This window comes from Lissotriton vulgaris, chromosome 5 (genome assembly GCF_964263255.1).
Source record: "Lissotriton vulgaris chromosome 5, aLisVul1.2, whole genome shotgun sequence".
NCBI lineage: Eukaryota > Metazoa > Chordata > Amphibia > Caudata > Salamandridae > Lissotriton > Lissotriton vulgaris.
In genome coordinates, this window is record NC_141693.1 from 1931765338 (window position 1) to 1931785628 (window position 20291).

At 46.8% G+C, this 20291-nt stretch overlaps 2 protein-coding genes across 2 annotated transcripts in view; both read left to right on the forward strand.

The window, feature by feature from the left end:
• LOC147717776 (N-acetyllactosaminide alpha-1,3-galactosyltransferase-like) overlaps positions 1 to 20291 on the forward strand; it is a 78916-nt gene that overhangs the window by 33262 nt on the left and 25363 nt on the right. Inside the window, exons 3-4 of the mRNA XM_086919880.1 lie at positions 670 to 779; positions 14566 to 14703. Coding sequence (XP_086776006.1) covers positions 670 to 779; positions 14566 to 14703 — 248 coding nt within the window. The remainder of the gene's footprint in view (positions 1 to 669; positions 780 to 14565; positions 14704 to 20291) is intronic.
• On the forward strand, positions 14885 to 18242 carry LOC147717777 (nuclear apoptosis-inducing factor 1-like). Its single transcript, XM_086924565.1, has 2 exons — positions 14885 to 16548; positions 16902 to 18242. The coding sequence occupies exons 1-2, from the start codon at positions 16122 to 16124 to the stop codon at positions 16931 to 16933; spliced, it is 459 nt and encodes a 152-aa protein (XP_086780691.1). The 5' UTR covers positions 14885 to 16121; the 3' UTR covers positions 16934 to 18242.

Consider the following 20291-nt stretch of genomic DNA (forward strand, 5'->3'; position numbering starts at 1 on the left):
TGAGGCAGGCACATGAATTTGACGCAACGGCATCCTTGAAGTGACGCAGTGAAATCTCATAGATTTCACTGCGCCACTTCTACGAGGCTTTTTGCGGGGGAACGCCCCCCTGCATACATTATACCTGACGCAGGTTTACAAAGTGACGCATCTGCTTAGATGCGTCACTTTGTAAATAGTGGGCAACAGGAGGCATGTTTTACACTGCTGATGCATCATAAAAAGTGACGCATCGGAAGCGCAAAACTGACGCAAGACCTCATAAATGAGGACCTTGGTGAGTACAGGCACTTTCTTTTTCCATTTAAAGCACTGCTCATGGACGCCTTTACTCCTGGAGTAATCTGAATGCATCTGGAATTTTAATGAAGCACCAACAGAACAAATGTGGAGGGAGATGCGTCAACTGCATGTCAAAATAAACTCAACAAGTACATCGCTTTCTCCAATAAAGTGTCAAGACTGTTCAAATTCAACTTGCCGCCTTGCCGGGGTTGACAGTTTTCTAAAACACTTTCCTCATATACTCACTTCTGTTGCAGGTAATTAGGTTGAAAATGTTGACTTACCCATCAAACGAGTTCTTAACATTATTTTAGATTGTATCATACAAGTTCACGACTTCATGTAAGAAAATGATATATTATTTACCTCACAAATTTATAACAGGAGGAAGGGGCAGCCTTCTACTCGTCAGCTGGAGTACAAACAGGAGCAAATACAAGCTTCGGCCTCGTTGCACCACCGAGGACTCACTTTTTCCGTTGGACTGAAAAAATGTATGTAGAAAGTGTGTCTCGTCGTCTGTGTTTTTTTTCACCCCAGAACACTGTACAATAATACGGTATTGTGTTTTATGAGCCCCTATGTATTTACGTGCTTGATAAAGCGTGCGACCCCACGTTCACTTAAGAGTGCTGGGACATCCCATAAAGATTTGAAGCAACATTTAAGGGTATATAAAATACTCAGTGCAAGTGGAACTATTTGAAATGTGAACCCCGTACGCCTCTCTTCCAGTCTTTCAGTCATAGGCTACTGTGACACCATTTTAAGGGGCCACCTTCACCACAGTGATTAAGCCTTTGCACTTTGACTCTGGGTCATGGCCTTACTGGTTCTCCAGAGCCAGATGGCCTCTCAAACCTGGTGTCGCATCTTGTGTGAAAGGTGGATTTTACCCAGTACAGTTATTTCAGCTAAACTGATTGAAAGTTTGAAACTCTTACAATTGGCAGACCTCAGCTCGGGCTTTTCCTTTGAATGAACCACCTAAAAGATTTCAAATTCGTACTACAACTTGATAGCACATCTGTCTATAAACAGAAAGGTGAAACATGCCCATTCCAAAGCGACCGAAACGCGTGGATAATGCCCTTGAGTGTTGAATTTGGGTGGAGGGGGGATGTGGCGCAGAACTTGTATGCAGTGACAGTGTCACAGTATTCACATGCGGTCCCTCCCCCACCCTCGAAGTGTGAAAACCACCAGAAGAGCCTTTAGTGCTCTTTCTGGAGAGCTCCCCCCCCCCCCCCCCCTCGCCTGTGCCACTTAGCTCAGAGGAAGCTGAGAAGTAAGAAAACACATTCCACAGACAGCCCCATGCATCCTGGAATTGGGGGCGTTAGTGAAATGTCACTGGAAGCCCTATGCCACATGCTGTGACCCTGACGACGCGCCATGCATAAGGCGCTGCACCCTCCAGCCAGGGTCTCCCCTTCAGAGGGAAGAGGTTACTGTCAGCATAGAACACACACATTTCTCCCTTTTACTTGTCAGACCCCCCCTAGGACAATGATCCAGCACCCTCCCTAAAAGCAAGAGGGCCTCAGGTTTGGCCTTAGGCATGTGCAAGCTGTGCACCTGCACAGGGCCGCCAAACCCCAGGGGCCGCCACGCCAATATATATCCTTAGATACATATTTGCGTGGTGGCCCCTGGCAGGGATTTGGCGGCCTCGGGCCCCCTACCTACGGTCCCTGCCCAGGGCCGCCATGAGCCTAGAGCCACCCCTGAGGGCCTTAAACTTTGCACAGCTTTCTACCATTTAAATGTATACATTTCAAAAAGAACCTTTTGCACCAGAAACACTGTGCAGCAAGAAGCCGGTGCTTAAGATCACAGGCTGCGTCCTGGTTTATTTTGATATTTTACTTATTTTAAAAGATTTATATAGCGCTAGCTTGACCCGTAGGTATCAGAGCGCTTTACATACACTGTAAAAACAGAAGGAAATTACATTACGTAGTAGGAAGGCAGTAAGGAATCAAAACAGAGATAAAAAATACAACATGAAAAGTAGGTAAACATTTCAGGGGAAGGAGAGAAAACAAACAAAGGTGGCTAACACAGTCCGGTCACCAACTGGTTACTAAGCCGGTGGGCGGGTGTTAGAAATGGGATCCCTGGCTGGCCAGGGCTTTCGCCAAAGTCAGTCAGAGACCACCACTCCCAAGTCAGAGCAAGGGAGTTACACGCCAAGATAACCCCTACTCGCCCTCTAGGTAACGTGGCGCGAGCAGCAAGGCTAAACTTGGAGGCGATATGAGTTAAGTATTTGCGCACGCACCCCAGCAATAACACCCAAGGCCCACCACAAAGGAAACTCAACACAAGGGTATATATAAAAATAGCCTTTGTATTCCAATAAACATACATTTAGGGGTATAGACCTGGGGACAAAACACATGATGTATCAACAACACATTCAGCGGTGTAGGGAACACATGACGCATCAACACACGTTCAGCGGTGTAAGGAACAAGGCACATGATGCATCTACAATACATTCAGCGGTGCAGCAAAGAACACTTCGCATAAATCACATTAGCACATAAATCATAAATGCGCCAGAATCACATTAGCCAGAACTTACATCAAAGTCCAGGGTCCATGTTGCGCCATTGCGCCAAAACCTAAACGTGGCAGTTGCCCACAAAGTGCTGGGCAACTGGTGCAACAATGTTTGAGCCTTCCAGGGCTCAAGAACAACAATGGGGGAGCCTCGCTGGGCTCTTAAAGATACTGGTGGCGCCTGAGCCCCTCGTGGGCTCTCAGTAAATCAAAAATGTCCCCTTGAGCCTCTCACAGGCTCTCGAACAAGACTGCTGCCTTACTGGGCAGTGGGGTCCCTCACGGGGGACCTAGGAGCACTTGAAGAGCCTCTCTGGGCTCGCACAGCAAATCGGCACTTCGAGCCTTTCTCAGGGCTCAGGAAACAAATGGGGGTCGTGGGTTCCCTCTCAGGGGACCCGGCGTAACAGGGAGGCACTAGAGCCCTCGTGGCTCTATGAACAAAGCTGCCTGGATGTTGGAGCCTCGACCGGCTCAAAGAAGGAATGGCCCCGGGGCCCCACTCACAGGCTTCCTCCTGGCGGGCGGGGCTCTCCTCCTCCCACGGGAGCCTCGCTCCCTGCAGCACTTCTCCGGCGGTCGCTCTGGGGCCGTGGGCGGGGCTCCTCTCGCTCTCCGGGGCTCTCCTGCCCTGGGGAACCTCGCGCCCACCCTCACTCTTCATGCTGCATGTCGGAGGGAGGCGGGGTGAGCTCCCGTCCTTCTTCCTGCTTTCCTCGGGCTCCGGGGGAGGGACTTCCGGCCGGCCGCACTGTGATTGGCCGGCCGGCCAAAGACTTCCGGGTTGCCGCGGGCAGCGCGGCGGCTCGCCTCAGATAGGCAGGCGGGTCCCATGATCCGAGGAGTGGGCTCCCTCGTGATCAATTACAATCCCAGGACGGGGCAATGCCGGGTGGGCACCGGCGTCCAATGAAGATATAAAGCGAGGTGGGCACTCGCTCGTCGGAAAATCGGCACAATTAAACGGGCAGACGCCGGGTGGGCACCGGCTGCACAACGAGCGCTCCCAAGCGCTAGGGGCATAAAATAAAGCGCTCTCAAGCGTAATAAGTGAAATAAAGCGCTCCCAGGCGCTAGGCAAGTGAATACAGCGCTCCCAGCGCTATAAATCAGGAAAGGGTCCAGAGAACGCGCTCCCCAGCACTAGTTGACCCAAAAGTCCAGCAAAAGGTCCTCAGGAGTCCAGGGGCTGGGCAGAGCCCAGGGGAGGCAAGCCTTCCCTGGGCCCAAGCAGCAGCACGCCCCTGGCAGATTCAAGCAGCAAACAAGAACATTTTCCTGGGGTCACAGCCCCTCTTTTATACACCTTTCTCTTTTGTCTGTAGGTGCAGGGTGGGGGCAGAACCAGTCGCAGCTGGTCTGTGAGCACTGTTGATGGCTCAACCACCCCTTTCATTCATGAGGTAGGCTAGGGTCATCAGTCGCACCACAGGGGGCGGAGCCAGCATTGTGTGGGGAAAACCCAGCCCCATTCAGGACACAGGCGCAGCCCCTCCCTCACATCAGCATGCTAATCTCTCCATTCACCACTGGGGCAGACCCACACAGACTCCTGGAGCCTGGCATCCCAGCCAGCTCCAGCCAATCACACGCCAGCACCTTCACAGCACATACACAGCCATGTCTAGAAGTGGCGCTTCCGCACAAGACACATACACGCCGGACATACCATTGCGCAGCATTCACTCTCCCGAGTTCGCACATACCAAACTTGACCATGCACGCCTCACGCATCAGGAACTACCAGTGACACAGACATTCCCCATGCATTCCTATGGGAGAGCAGGCCAATCTCACACACGCACTCAGGGAGAGCACACACTACACTGCGCCACAGTGTCAAAGTGCGCAAAGACCAGAAATCACTAGGCAAAAAGTTCAGGGGTGAACCTGCCAGAAGGGCCAAGTCCAACAGCGGGAATGAATGGGACAGCGATGACTGCGTTACATAAACTTACATAAATAACACCATGACGTTGCGTTTTATATAGCACTTACTACATCACCGTGCCAATATAACGCATCATCTCTGAAAAGCAGGCAAAGCTAGCTATAAAACATTGAATATTAATACATCTGCATATGTTAACTCTACAATTTTCTTGAGACCAGTGTGTACCTGTAAACAGGAGTCTCTTTAACCAACAAGACAAGCAGTATATAACTAAAAGGACCACGGAAGAAGCCACTGAGCAGTGCAAGGCCACTCTGTACACAGGGCCCTACTTTGCACCCAGAGCCTGGCACTCCTGGGAATCCACTTTCCCAAGTCACTTGGCGTGGATCGGATAGACAGTAGAAAAAGGTCTTTATCTACAAAAATGTAAGAGATTACCTCCTGCAAATGTTCAAAAGGAGCAGCTTGGAGAACGGAGCGATCTAAAGGCACATCTCAAGCAGGAGCAAGTCCCCAAACTGGAGGGATGAACCAAGCTGTGAGCAGCGCATTAACCAAGAGCTGCGGCTTCGCCCATTCCACCTCGCAGCAGTAGGAGGAATGCACACAAACAGCCATGCCCCTCCCCCCCATACAATAGGTTTGTTAATAAAACAAAATCCGATTGCACTAACCACAACAGGCATAAAGTAAAGCGGCTGCAGTTTAAGTTGTGGCGCGCAGAAAACAGGCAAAAGAGTACTCCTGGAAAACCGATTAAGATTTCAAGTGGAAGGTAGCTGTAGTTGGTCGGTGCTGTTCTATGAAAAAAGGATGTGAGGTTTCGCTGCTCGAACCAATTATGAAGTAGCAAAAAAGAGGGACAATGCATTTAAGCAATGAAAAGGCAGGTCCTGTAGACTACAAGAGGTCTTCCACACCACGCATGCGCTGTCTAGGCTCGACCTAAAAAATGGCACAGAGAGGCACAGAGGGAATAAAGGCAACAGAAAAGGCACAAAAACGAGGCACACACAGGCAGGCAAAAGCTACAGAAGGCTGGCAGAGCGAACCAGCAGAAGACCAAGGCTCTTCCACTGGACCACCAGGTATGAGGCGCAAGCAGGAGCCTGCTGGTGGGGGAGGGCCACAAACACTTTACCTAGAAGGCAGAAGGTGCTGGGGCAGTGGCGCAACAGTGGAGCTGAGCGAGGGGAGAAGAGTTTCCGTGACCAGGAGGTCAGAGGTCTTGCTCGCCCTGTCGTGCAGCGGCCGCCATTAAGTAGGAGATGGGGAAGGGAGAGCAGCTGGGAGGCGGGAAGACACAGGGGGGGTAGGGGTGCGGGGGCAGCAGCAGCAGGGAAGGGAGCAAAGCGGAAAACCGGGCTGTGAAAAAGGAGGCAGCAAAAGGGAAAAAAGACACAAGAAAGGCACAAGGGGGGAAAATGAACAAGCATTGTCATAGCCAATAGGTCTCGCATTCGGGACCTTATAAGTGTTTAGCCATGCAACAGTTGATGTTGTTGCACCAAGGATATTCTGCTGCATAACTAAATACTTATAGGGTCCAAAAAGCGAGACCTATTGGCTATGTCAATGCTTGTTTGTTTTTTGTTGCTGTTTTGTTTAAGTTGCCAGATCTACAATAGCTGGACATGGTTTTTGTTAACAGTTCTTTGCATCAAATGAACTTGTTTTCATTGCTCTGAATGTTGTTTCCATTCTGGTTGTAGAAAGCAGTCATTCCCGGGGGTGTGGGGGCTGCCTAGCTGTACGCATGCGCCGAATTTTGCAAATGAGAAAAAGCCTGGTGCAAGTGCAATTTACAAGTGTGGAGTGAGTGAGCCCCAGGCAGCAAGACTCACTCACACAGGAGTTCATGCACTGCACCTGCATAGTCAGCATGGTTTAAGGAAACTCGACCCACTCCCTACCAGGCATCGAACACATATTTACCAAGAAACTCTGGGAAAAGCCTGCCTGCTGCACTGACGGCTGGTGGTGTGTGTGCCTGGTGAAAGCGTGCACGGACGGCTGGTGGTGGGTGTGCCTGGTGAAAGCATGCACTGACGGCTGGTGGTGTGTATGCCCAGTGAAAGCATGCACTGACGGCTGGTGGTGTGTGTGCCCGGTGAAAGCGTGCACTGACGGCTGGTGGTATGTGTGCCCAGTGAAAGCGTGCACTGACGGCTGGTGGTGTGTGTGCCTGGTGGAAGCGTGCACGGACGGCTGGTGGTGTGTGTGCCTGGTGGAAGCGTGCACTCATGGCTGGTGGTGTGTGTGCCCGGTGGAAGCGTGCACTAAAGGCTGGTGGTGTGTGCCTGGTGGAAGCGCGCACTGATGGCTGGTGGTGTGTATGCCTGGTGGAAGCGTGCACTGATGGCTGGTGGTGTGTGTGCCTGGTGGAAGTGTAAACTGATGGCTGGTGGTGTGTGTGCCTAGTGGAAGCGTGCACTGACGGCTGGTGGTGTGTGTGCCTGGTGAAAGTGTGTACTGACGACTGATGGTGTGTGTGCCTGGTGAAAGCAGGAGCATTCACAGTGATAGAAGACACAAATGAAACTGACGAAGACATGGGGAGAAGGGAGTGGAGAAGGGAGGGGCAGTGCGAGCAGAGGAGCTTGATTCACAGCTAGAAGACACAAATAAAGCTGACCAGGAGGGAGGGGGAAAGGGAGGGGTAGTGCAAGCAGAGAAGCCTGATTACAGCAATAAAAACACAGATGGCAGCTGTGCACATGCACAAGCTCGTGAACGCAAGCTGTAGGCCAGCAAAAACCTCTGGTGGCACTTTTAAAAGCCACTGTCTCAGGCGAGACCTAAAAACAAGGCACAATAAAGGCACAAATAGAAAAAAGGTACAGAGGGAAAAAGGGCAACAAAAAAGGCACAAAAACGAGGCACACACAGACAGAAAGGCCACAAAAGGCTGGCAGAGTGGACCAGCAAAAGAGCAATGCTCTGCAATTGGACTACCAGGGATGAGGCGCATTGGAAGGTCTGAGGGGCTTGGGCGAGATATAGAGGGACTGAACTAGCAGCGAGCAGAGTCTGTGGTCCCTAGACAGGGACATGCAACTGTATGAGCCCCAGGTATCTGCAGGGAGAACACAGCTCTGGGAGGGGTTGCAGGAGGTGGTGATTTGATGTGAAATTTGGCACCTGGAAAGGTGGGATGTTCATACGTTTTCCTAAGAAGGTTAGACCGCAGGTTTAGACTGCACTGGGGTGCCGCTCACTTAGTTTTGACTCCTGCAATCACGAGGAAAGGATTCCCGCTGCCAAACGGAGGGTGCATTTTACTTCACTTTGCTTTGAACACTTACTTGGGAGGTCGCGCCGCTGGTGGGAGCTTCTCCGCAATCGGCGGATTGCCTACACGCTCCCAGCGAGCGCTTGACCACAAAGCTATCAGCTGCCTGTACCGGGGGACTGCGAGGACCAGCAGCCTTTTCACCTTCCAGCTGGTGTCTCTTCCCCCGGCGGCAACGCCCCCCACCTGCTGCCTATTTACCTATCGCGACACCCGCTTCGCGGGTGCCGCTCACTTAGTTTTGACTTCTGCAATCACGAGGAAAGGATTCCCGCTGCCAAACGGAGGGTGCATTTTACTTCACTTTGCTTTGCTTTGAACACTTACTTGGGAGGTCGCGCCGATGGTGGGAGCTTCTCCGCAATCGGCGGATTGCCTACACGCTCCCAGCGAGCGCTTGACCACAAAGCTATCAGCTGCCTGTACCGGGGGACTGCGAGGACCAGCAGCCTTTTCACCTTCCAGCTGGTGCCTCTTCCCCCGGCGGCAACGCCCCCCTGCACGAACCTCCCCTTAAATTGAACAGTCTCTTACGCAACGCGGGACGTGCGCGGGACAAAGCCCGGGGCGAAGCCCGGGCCAAGGGCGGGCCCGTTTAAGCCCGTTCAAGCCAGGGCAAGACTGGACTGGGCCACTTTATTTCATGCTTGCTTTTCACCCCTCCAATATTGTTGTTTCTGTATAAGTTAGCAATCAACCTCTTTAACTTGCTCCCAGCAATCCTACCATCTGTATTACATCATTTGTCATTGTACATCATGTCCCCCAGAACCACTAGAAATACTGTAAAAAAACAGGCCCAGGCCGCTGCTGAGGTCATTGGGCCGATTGATCAATTCATAACCAAAGCCAATGATGCCATCGAGCAGGGTATAATTCTACTGGAACGACGAGTCTCTCAGGACCTGGCTATTGCGAGACGCTCTTTCATGGGCTTACTGGCGACTGCAAAAACTCCTCTGCGCCCTGTACAGCTACCTCCGCCAGTGACAGTGCATGCTGAGGTGCATACTGTCCCTCGTACTGTGGACCTCTCGGCAACCCTAGATTTATCCGCATCCCATTTGTCACTCGAAAAATCCCCAGTCATTTTTGCTAGCCATACTGACGCTCCCCCCTCTTCACTTACAGATAGGGGCTTACGCGAAGGTGCAATTCCCAAAAAAAGAGAAGGAAAACTAATAAGTTACAACATATCACTAATTCCCCTTCCACAACTATTCCTATAACCCCTTCTACTTCCCATCTCCCCTCTCAAATCATCAACCTTGCCTTAACTCCACATCAACCACCCTCCCCCGCGATAGCAGCTGCAACGGACCTTATCGCAGGTAACCTGAATCTTAGTTCCAGCAGCTCCAGTTGCTATGATAGCGAGGGTAGCATGGCTGATAATGGTAATTTAACTACCAATACTTATGGTAATGCTGCTTAGTAAAATTGGTGACCTCTTCAAGTCATATTTAAAACCTATAGAAAAAGCACTGTATCAGGTCCAATCCCAACTAACTCAATTTTCTTCAGCCCTGAATTCAAGTAAGGGTACCATTAAAGATCCCAATTTAACTCAAGGGAGGCCCCTTCCAAACAACACCAAAGCAACTAAGCCTGCTGTAGCCAAATCGAATCCCCCCAATGTAAACACTAACCAAAAGGCTCCACAGAAATCTATTCAAAAACAGCCACCACCAGCTGTAAATAAGCCCCAAGCCCCATCCAAACCACCTAACCCCTCATCAACTCAACCTCTGATTAATTCCAAGGATCACTTGTCTAATCAACAAAAACCTCTTCCTCCTCCTGCCCTCCCCACCCCGGCCCCTACCCTCCCCAATCAATCCGTTGGATTTAACACCATCCCGAGAAATCGAAAGAGGAGGGGCCATCCCATCCATCTCCCGCCTGAGGCATCCCCCTACGTAGTAATTATGACAGGCGTCCCGGAACTCCCCCCTAACCAAAATGAACCAATCTGGTCACTAAAAAACAAAGTTATATACTGGTTGTCCAATAATAGACCTTTACCAACTTTCTTGGACAACAGAGTCACCACCGTGCGCAGAGTGCCATAACTTGGTACTGAGCCTAAAAGTATTCAGGGTGACTGCGTCATAGTGAACTTTGCTGACCCCAATACTGTTGAGCACATTTGCTCTTGGGGGGACCACATCTCCGCTGAAGGGATAGCCACCTATAACCTGTCATATTTCTACCCCCCGGCTTCTCGACACAATCCTGGTCCCCCCTGGAGTTGGACGAGAGCGGGCAAGTGGGAAGGGATTAGAGATCGAGACCGAGGTCACTGGGCAGGTCACGGTTTTCCCAACTGTGCCTCTGGCCATTTTACCAACTGGAGAGGACCTCCACTATCCAACAGATACAAATGCTTGGACATGGTCGACTGACCACCAGTCCCCCCTCGTCAACATCCAAGATACTTTTAATACTCAGCTTCTTTCTAATCACACCCCTAGAACTACTTTGCTGGCAGGGCCCAATCAGTCCTTTCCGCCCGGCTCCCCTACTGAGCCCTACACCTCCCCCCCAAACTTACCCTCGCAACTGCCAACTCCACGGGACCATGATCCCAGCACTGCCCTTTTTATTCCCATTAAGGAGCCTCACACGAGGCAACAGATTATTGCATCAACCTCCAGGGATACAAAAACCACCCCTTCCTCCCTTATCCTGTCCCCTCAGTCTTGTGATCCACCATCTCATGTCAATCCGCAGTTTACAACTCTTACTTTACCATCAACTTGGGATCTTCCAGTCATTTATTGGAATGTAGCGGGCCTTAGATCCAAGATACATCTTTAGTCTTGGATCGAGTTGATCACCAGTCACAATTTAGTTTGCCTCCAGGAAACTTGGGCTACTGAGCCGATTCACATCCAGGGCTTTAAAACCTTCCATATGTCCGCTAGTCCATCTGTACAAGGAAGACCCAAGGGTGGCCTCGCTATTTATGTTTCTAATCATATCCCATTTATTATTACTGAAGTATATCCAGTGTCCCCAACTTTTCAAGTTCTCAAGTTAGTTTCCGATAAAAGTTCCATTTATTATTTTATTAACATGTATAATAATTTAACACCTGCTGACTGTGTAAAGTCTTTGACTGAAATTACTTTATTTCTGCATGACCAGAAAGTTAAAAACTCGCAGTTATCATGTTATATTGTGTGGGGACTTCAATGTTTATCTATGTAATAACTATAACAAAGGTATTTGTGGTCTCCAAGACGAGCACGATCTCCCCATCACCCACTTTGCACATTCCAATATAGGGTCTGTCTTAAATAATTGTCTATTTTCATTAGATTTAGAATTTGCGAACGATTTCAAGTCGACTTTTCACGGTAGAGGACTATCGTCTACCATTGACTATATTCTGTGTTCGCAAACTCTTGACAATAGACTAAAAAACGTTATAACTGGCTCAGATCCCTCCAGTGATCATTACCCCAACAGTATAACCATCATACTTAATACTGTTCCTTCTTCTCATCCTAAGCCCAGCCTTTTAACCCAGCAATCCCTGGAGATGGGTTAAACCAATGGCTATACAGTGAAATGGTCAAAGATCAACCCAAATGAGGTAACCGGTAGGATTATCCAAAAATCCCTTCCTCTAATATACAACTGTCTAGAGGTGACTTCATCCCCCCAGTTGATCCTGTCTAGCTTTGTTAAGATCCTAGAAATCATTCGGCAGGAGCTTACCCGCCAACATAAGAAGCACGATAGAGATACCCGGGGGTGGTTCGATTCCCACTGTCGTAAAGCCCTCAGTGCATTGAAACGAGCCCTCCATAGCCAAGACAGGGATACGGCCTTAATCTCCTTACTAAGAAGGCAATATAAACTGGCCCTAACAGCACGCAAATGGGAAATAAAAAAACAACCTCTGGGCCCAACTTCACGAGAGTACAAGGTCCAAGGACAGCACACTGGTTTGGCGAACAGTCAAGTCCCCTTTTTTAGCGGATGTCACTGCCCCTTCTCATTTAGATGTGGCAGTTCCCGCAGAAAAATGGGTAACCCACTACTCTCAGATTTTCGGGGACTCCACTCCAATGACCGAGGTCACAAGACGTGGGGAGGCAGCTCCCATTAGTAATAATAATATTTACCCCATTGACCTCCACTTCAACCTTGGGGAGGTGAATGCAGCACTAACTTCATCAAAGACCGGGAAAGCTCCCGGTCCGGATGGAGTCCCACTTGACATCTTTGTGAACAACCTAGAATTATGGTCCCCAGTAGTCGCGCAAGTCATGTCTGCAGCCTCCCAGGTCGGCCTAATCGATTCTTGGTCTACCTCTGTGCTTCTCCCCATTTTTAAAAAGGGAGACCGCGACAACCCAGCCTGCTACAGGCCAATTTCTCTCTTGGACTCGCTGGGCAAGGTCGCTGGGAGACTCATCCTGGAACGTCTTCAGGATTGGGCAAAGGAGAATAAGATCATTACCGACCTCCAGTTTGGGTTTCAAGAGGGATTGGGCACCGTTGAGCAGGCTCTTAACTTAACACTACTTATGGGTAAATACGTCAGGGCGAAAGGTGGCAATCTTTACTTGGTCTATGTGGACTTAAGTTCCGCATTTGACTGCGTAATTCACTCCAAGTTGTGGGAGATTCTGAGTAATTTGGGAGTAGATCCTCCAATTCTGAAATTTCTCCGAGAGCTCTACTCGGATGCCAAAGCACGTGTGAGATATGGCATCAACGGAGAGCTATCGGACTCATTCAGTATCACAAAAGGCGTCAGGCAGGGGTGCGTCCTTGCTCCATTTCTATTTAATATTTACACAAATGGATTGGAACAAGCGATGCTGGCAGGCAACAAGGACCTCCCTTGCATAACCACCAGCCCAATCCCTGCATTACTATATGCTGACGATTCTGTTATTTTAGCGAGGACACCCAATCAGTTCCAGCTGCAACTGGACAAGTATTGCCAATATATGCTTTCTCTTGGTCTAAAAGTAAACAAATCGAAGACCTTTGTTATGCATATTGGCAAGAAAACCCAGAAATGCAAACCTCTCTATATTGAGAAAACTAGGTTAGAAAGTGCTAGGAGCTATCCATATTTAGGAATCCTTATTGATGACCAACTTTCCTGGAAACCTGCTATTTCCAGCAAGAAACTGCAGTTTCAGCGCACAACAACGGCGCTGACCTCTTTTTCAAGAAAGTTGGGCAAGCCCGCTCCGGCCGTGATTTTGAAAATCAATCAAGCCAAATGCCAGAGTGTGGCGACCTATGGAGCAGGTGTATGGGGCTATGCTCCTACCACCGAGCTTCAAGTAATTGAAAATGACTTCCTGAAATATGTTTTAGCTCTCCCCCGTAGCGCCTCCAACTACGGTAGCCATTTAGAGCTCGGTTGGGATTATCTATCTGACACCATTAGATACCAACCGATCCTCCTCTGGCACCGTATATGGACTAAGGAGCAATGTCTTTTCACCCGATCGCTAATAACAGACTGCCTGTCACTGACCCACTGGAAAAAGATTCCCTGGCTACTCTATGTTTTTAACTTCCTCAATGATTTGAATAGTTCAGTGCTTTTTACCAATCCCACCTCACTAATGGCCATATCCAGAAAGACTTTAAAGAATTTATGTGTGTCCCATTTAAGAGACCTACGCATGTGTTCTGAAATTGGCAAACAGACGACTACACTGTTAATGATAATCCAATCCTCATATGGGATTCAACCCTATCTGTCTTTTTATTTGTCGATAGATATGTTTTAACCAGATTCCGTTTTGATACTTTTTATCGTCTAGTGACGTTCCCTGAGCCTTCTGATTGGTCCCGCGAACTGATTAAATGCCCCTGAGACGAATGTTCTTCTCAGTCTACTTTGCATGCAATTTTATTCTGTACTTTTTACGAGACCCCACGTAAACGTTGGCTGGTCCCGTTGCTTAGACAAATAGGACTGAGACGATGCAGACCTGCTCTTTTGGCACTACAGCGCTTAGAATCCCCTTTTGTTGCCAAATCAGTTGCTTGCTTTTTAAAGACATGCATGAAAATTCGTCTTCAGCTAGCAGCCTCTGCATAGTAAATTTTTGTGTGTACAACTTTTTATCTCATTGCTACTCAGGGTACCATTGTATAGTTGATTCCTTTAAAGAATAATTCAGTCTTTATTGTATCAAATTGTCAATTTTGTTCTCATGGAATCTTTTTATAAATTGTTGTAAATATTTTTCTGCAATGTACTTTTATGATTGTAAATTCAATCGAATAAAGTTTCTTTTGACTTTGACTGCACTTTACGAAAGTCAATTAAAAGTGTATTAAAAAAATCTCTTGATGAACAAGTTTATTATAGTTTGTTCTTTTACTCTCTTGACCTGTGTGTCAGATCATTACAGGCTTGCGACCTCCCAATTTACTATCAATACAGACTCCAAGCTTCATACTGTGATATCACTACAGTAATTTAGCATCATTTGACTCTTGCTTTCTCTTTCTTTCTCATTTGCTTCCTTGGCAGCTGCTTCCCAAATGAGCCTAGTGTGTCTTCCTGGGGCGCCCCCATTGTGTGGCATGGGAACTTTAACCGGGCGCAAGAAGATGAGTTCTATCGGGCACGGGGGACAGTCATTGGATTGTCTGTCTTTGCAGTGGGCAAGTAAGTGTTGCAGTACTGCTAGTTTTAAACACCTCTTCAGGTGCACAGGTGAGTGTTTGAGGCCAGGACAGTAGACAGACCCTGAGGGTCAAGTGCAAATGTATGCATTTGGGTCAGTTGAACATGTATTTGGTGAGGACCAGTGCAGAGCAATGCCAGGTGCATGGGTAGGTGGTTTGGCCAGAACTGCAGGCAGGTGGGTGGAACTGTTGCACTTGGAATAGGTGCACCAATCTGTTACAGTGCGAGTTGGGCAGGCAAGCGGCGGGAATAAGTGTGCTATATGACCCTCGCCAAGGAGTTTGTACAGATTCCTTCACAGCTCCCAAATCTAAAATCACTGCGCAATTTTTTAATCCACCCCAGATTAAAGTTAGAGTTAGACCAAGGCACTTATCAAAAAGTGATTAATCACAGTGTTGGAATACTCCACATTTCTGTACTCTCAAATTATTTCCTCAGCTCCCACTCTCCATTGAAGCTCAGTCATATTTGTCCAACATGAGGCCTTTTCAATATTCATAACTCATGGAATACTTCCCAGGTAAGTGAAGACCATTCAAAAAATGGAAAGCAGCCTCTTCAGAGGCATACCCAAGGAAGAGGGAGAGGTCAGGCAACAAAATCCACAGAGTTGCCTCCAGGACCCAGTCCTGCATGATCTCCAAATCACTGTTCTTCTAGAATGTGGGGAGACATAGTATTAGACACAGGATTGTTGAAAACTGTTGTTCTTCTGAGCTCCAGTAATTAATTCAGGTTTCAGCGGACATACCATCACTGGGTTTCCATCACAACAGATGAAGCGTATGATACAGGATATGTGCATGAAAGATCAAGGAAAAGGAGTGAATTTAAGGTCAAGAAGAGACTCATTGTAGATCTCAGGGTATTAGACCAGTACAGTGTAAAAAAAATCAAATAGTGATCTTACAGTTTATTGACCACTTTCTCAAACAGAGAGATTTCATGGTCACTTCTGACCTTTGAGACACCTATGGGCACATGCATCAACATTTCAATTTGCGATTCTTTATTTGCGAAAAATAAGGAATCGCAAATTGAAATACATCATGATTTTCGCAATTTGTTTGCGAATCGGTAAAAATTGCAATTTTTACCGATTCGCATTGTTTTTGCGATTTATTATTTGCGAAATTGCAATTTGCGAAATCGAAAATTGCTGCATTACAATGTTAATACACCCAGTAAGCCAGCATTCTAATTACATACACCTGTACCCATGCTTTAGCTTCAGGAGTAGCATTTGGTAGGTGGAGCTCAGCTTCACACACAGGAAGCCAGGAGACTAATTAAACACACCTGTACACATTTATGAGCTGGAGGAGTGGCAGTTGGCAGTTGGAGCTCTGCTTGGAGGGACTGGAGCAGTGTGTTTGTCTGCAGCTGAAGGGGAAATGGCCTCAGAGAATGCTGGAGAAGACCTGCAGGCCAGGAAAAGAAAAATTGAATTTAGTGACCAGGAGCTGGCAATACGGATTAAGGAGGTCACCATGAGGCAGGACCAGCTTTTTGGGAAGCTGTCTTTGAATGTGCCTGAGGCAGTGAAGAGGAAGCTGTGGCTTGCTATACAAGCCAAGGTGAATGCTGTTGGGGTGGCCCACCGTGACATTAATAATTTGCAAAAAAGGTGGTATGACCTGCGCAGTCGAGCAAAGGAAAGAATTGCAAACCGGATCAAGGCTGCAAAAAAGACTGGTGGTGGAACACCCATGGATAGACCAAATACCCCCCTTGAGGACACGGTGGAAGGAACCCTTGCAACTGAAGCAGTAATTGGAGTAATAGAAATTGGCACCTCAGAGCAAGCTGGCCAATCTAAAGGTAAGCTTCCATACATGTGTTTGTGTTTAGAATGTGAGTGAAAGAGACCCCTAATGATGTCCAAGCTGCTTAAATAAAAGCCCTCTCATGTAGTACTTTGAAATTTGAATGTAGCAGTACATATAAACACTTTTAATGAAAGAAGCAATGCATCATGGGACTTGTATTCCATGCATCATTGCAGTTTGAAATAGTTAGACAATGAGAAGAAAAATGAAAATAAAACATCAAAACTGTTACATTAAGAGACTCGCCATGCTACATCTGCTTTTCATTGTAAAAGTGTTTTAATACATGCGGCAAAAAGTGCAAAATATAATAGTAACATACTGCTTGCACTATTTTATTCATAGATGCAGAACAGGACATTTTTACAAATGAATGATCCGAGTCACAAACTCAGGAACTTCAAAACACAAATGATTCAAATTCAGTCACTTCATCACCCAAAATTCAGTCAAGAAGTCAAAGGAACAGAGTGCGCCAACTCCAGCACTCTGACAGTGATGAAGAAACAAATGTCAATGTCTAAGACCAACAGACTGCTCAAATAACAGCAACCCTTAATACAAATCAGAGCAGGCAGAATAGGAGACAACAGTTTTATAGGCGCAGAGCACGTGCTTCACAAAATAGGCCAGCAGTAGAAGATGACAGCAATGCCAGTGTTGTAGAGTTAAAGCTCCTGAAAGTGCAGCGCCTACAAGGCAAAGATATACGCGTTATGAAGGGCAAACTTGGTCGCATCAGTCATGATATTAGTGCTATCCACAACAGTCTGAAGCACATGACAAATGTAATTGAGAAAGCTCAAACAACATCATCTGAGAAGCTTGACCGTATTGCTACAGCAATGGAAACAATGTGTTCAGCAATGCAGGATCAGCAAGTAGGAAGTGCCAGTAGGTATAATAGGGCAATGATCAGTATGCAAGGGTATACAAGGGCAATTAATCGTCTTTTCAGCAGTACTGCCCTGCTAACCAAGCACACACTTTCCATGCAAAAGGAGATGACACAATGTTGTGGAGAAATTGAAAAAGGAATGATGACACTCAAGACTGTTGTTGATATTAGTCAAAATGATAAAGCAACTGGAAGCCAACTGCATGTTGTGAGCAGTGATGGAAGTGCTAATGACAGTAGCCTACTGGCACCAGCAGTACCTGGAGGACGCCATAGCTCCAGAAAGCAAGACATTGAAAGCAGCATAACCAAGGGCGATGGAAGAGTGTCATCCAAAGCATTAGGGGTGCGAGGTCGCAGGAAATAGTATGTAACTCCTGAAAGCACATAGCTGAGATTTGACGGATGTCTGAAGATAAAAGCATTGCTATGAGAGACAAATGTTATTGCCAAATTATTTACTCTTAGAGAAATGCCTGCAGAAAGATGACCTGAGTACCCTGAGTCCATGAACAAGAATGAAAAATAAATTGATTACAGTTATGCACAAGAATGTGTTGTGTGCTTCTTACCTCTATTAAAAGTAATGTTGAGTTATCTCTGCCCTTCTTCTTCTCCCCTCTGCTGCGTCTGGTCCATGTAATCTTGGTTGGGGTTGTTGAGGCTGGTTGTCAATGTGAGGTAGTACATCCTCAACCTCCAGTTCTAGGCCTCTCCTAGTGGCTAAGTTGTGCAACATGGCACATGCTGCAACTATTTTACAGCAAATATCTGGATGATATTGTAATGCTCCGCCTGTCTTATGTAATATGCGAAACCTAGATTTCATAACACTAAATGTTCTCTCTATTACATTGCGGGTTGCTATGTGCACATCGTTGTACTGCTGTTCTTTACGGGTTGCTGGATTAAGATAGGGTGTGACGATGAATGACCTCACAGCGTATGCACTATCACCTATGGAATGGGTGATTGGAAGATAAAAATATTTAGTAAAATGGGGCAGCATGGTACAGAGATTAGTAGCAATGGAATAAAATATATTTACCAAGCAAATATCCATCCCCAAAGTCTCCAGCAAGCAGTCTTGTGTGGATGGCACTATGTCTAAAAATATAGGAATCATGGGCACTTCCAGGGTAACTTGCAACTAAGTCAGTGATGATAGTCTTTGAATTACAAATAGCTTGAATGTTCAGAGAATGATAACATTTCCTGTTGCGGTAAATGTACTAATTTTCAGAGGGGGGACAAATGGGAACATGTGTGCCATCTATACAGCCAATCACATGGGGAAAATGTGCCATGTTGTAGAAACCTAACTTTGTTTGTAGCAATACCTGATGTGTGCTTGGAAATGTAATGTGATGCCTTATCCTTTGCAACATGGCTTTTAGGAAAGCATTAAAAAAACTGGAAAGTGAACTCTGGGGCACTCCACCAGCAATGGCTATGACACCCTGGAAGGACCCTGAAGCAAGGAGGTGTAGGGAACACAATACCTGTACATGTGTAGGTATGGCTTGTGTCCTGTGTGTCTGTCTTTGCAAGATTGGGTCCAATTCATCTATCAAATCTAAAATTGAGTCAGCATTTAGCCTATACATATCATAGATTCCTGCCTCTGTCTGCCCTAGTAAGGTGACGCGCACTCTGAAGATTCTCTCCTGTACCATCCTTCTCCTCCTTTGCTGCTGCTCTCAACCTCAACCAACGGGCCATGACAAAGAGTGCTGCCATTGTGGAACAGTCCTTGATGCATTCTGGAGCCCCTTAAATGCACTCATAATGAGTTTCACCTGCATTGATTTTTTTGAAAAAATTTACCACCTGGTCTGACTTCTTCTAAAAATAAGAATTCCAAATAGCGATTTTTTAAGGATTCGCTAATTGCGAATTTTCATGCATGCATTTTTTTTAAATTTTTCAGCGATTCCTTACATTTGCGATTTTTTTAAGGAATCGCAAAACGGTTTGCGATTTCTTATATTGCGAAAAAACTCTTTTCCATGATGCATCCCAGAAATTGAAATTGCATTCGCAAACGGCCGAAAATTGCGATTCGCACCGTTTGCGAATGCAATTTCCTTTGATGCATGTGCCCGCTAGTTCCTTATCCCAATGCATCACAGTTGCAGATGTTTTCTTTGAACTACCAATGGAAGCTACTGCCCTTCACCTTAAAATCTGTGCAGAGTGTGTCCAGCAATTGCCCTGCCATTTGGTGCTAGTTTATCAGAGACATGAGAGCTTCTGTAGCTATGCACAGTTACTGAAAATCCCCTCAAGACAGGGATTTCTTTCAAAAGGCTAAATATCTCTTCAGTTTCCAGGGATTTTCACTTCATTTCCAAAAAATTCAGTCTAAGAATGACCTTTACCCTCAGGACATTTAAGAGTTCTCTGTATGCCGGGCTGTAAAGGGTAGTGCTAGCTGTAAATTTATGTAATTCTAACTGAGGTGGGAGAAATCCTTGACAAATCCTCAATAAATAAAGTTTGTGGGAAATTTCTTGGACCCAATCAAATCTATTGCTCTATACTTATCAGAGTCATTTCAGAGGATTTATGCAAATCTATTGCAAGGGACTACATCAAGAGTAAATACATCCCAACCAATGCATAGAGAGTTTCTACATCAGGATGAACAGATGACCTCACAAAGGACATAAGTGACATAACATGTTATAAATATTGTGCTGTTGTATGTGAGTTATGGTTAGCCTGGAAGGTGTGTGAGTTATGGTTTGATTAGTTGACCATAATTGGAGAATTTCAGGGTATCTTTTGGTTTTATCTTGTAAACAAAACTGATCTTTCACTGCAGTTTTGACAGT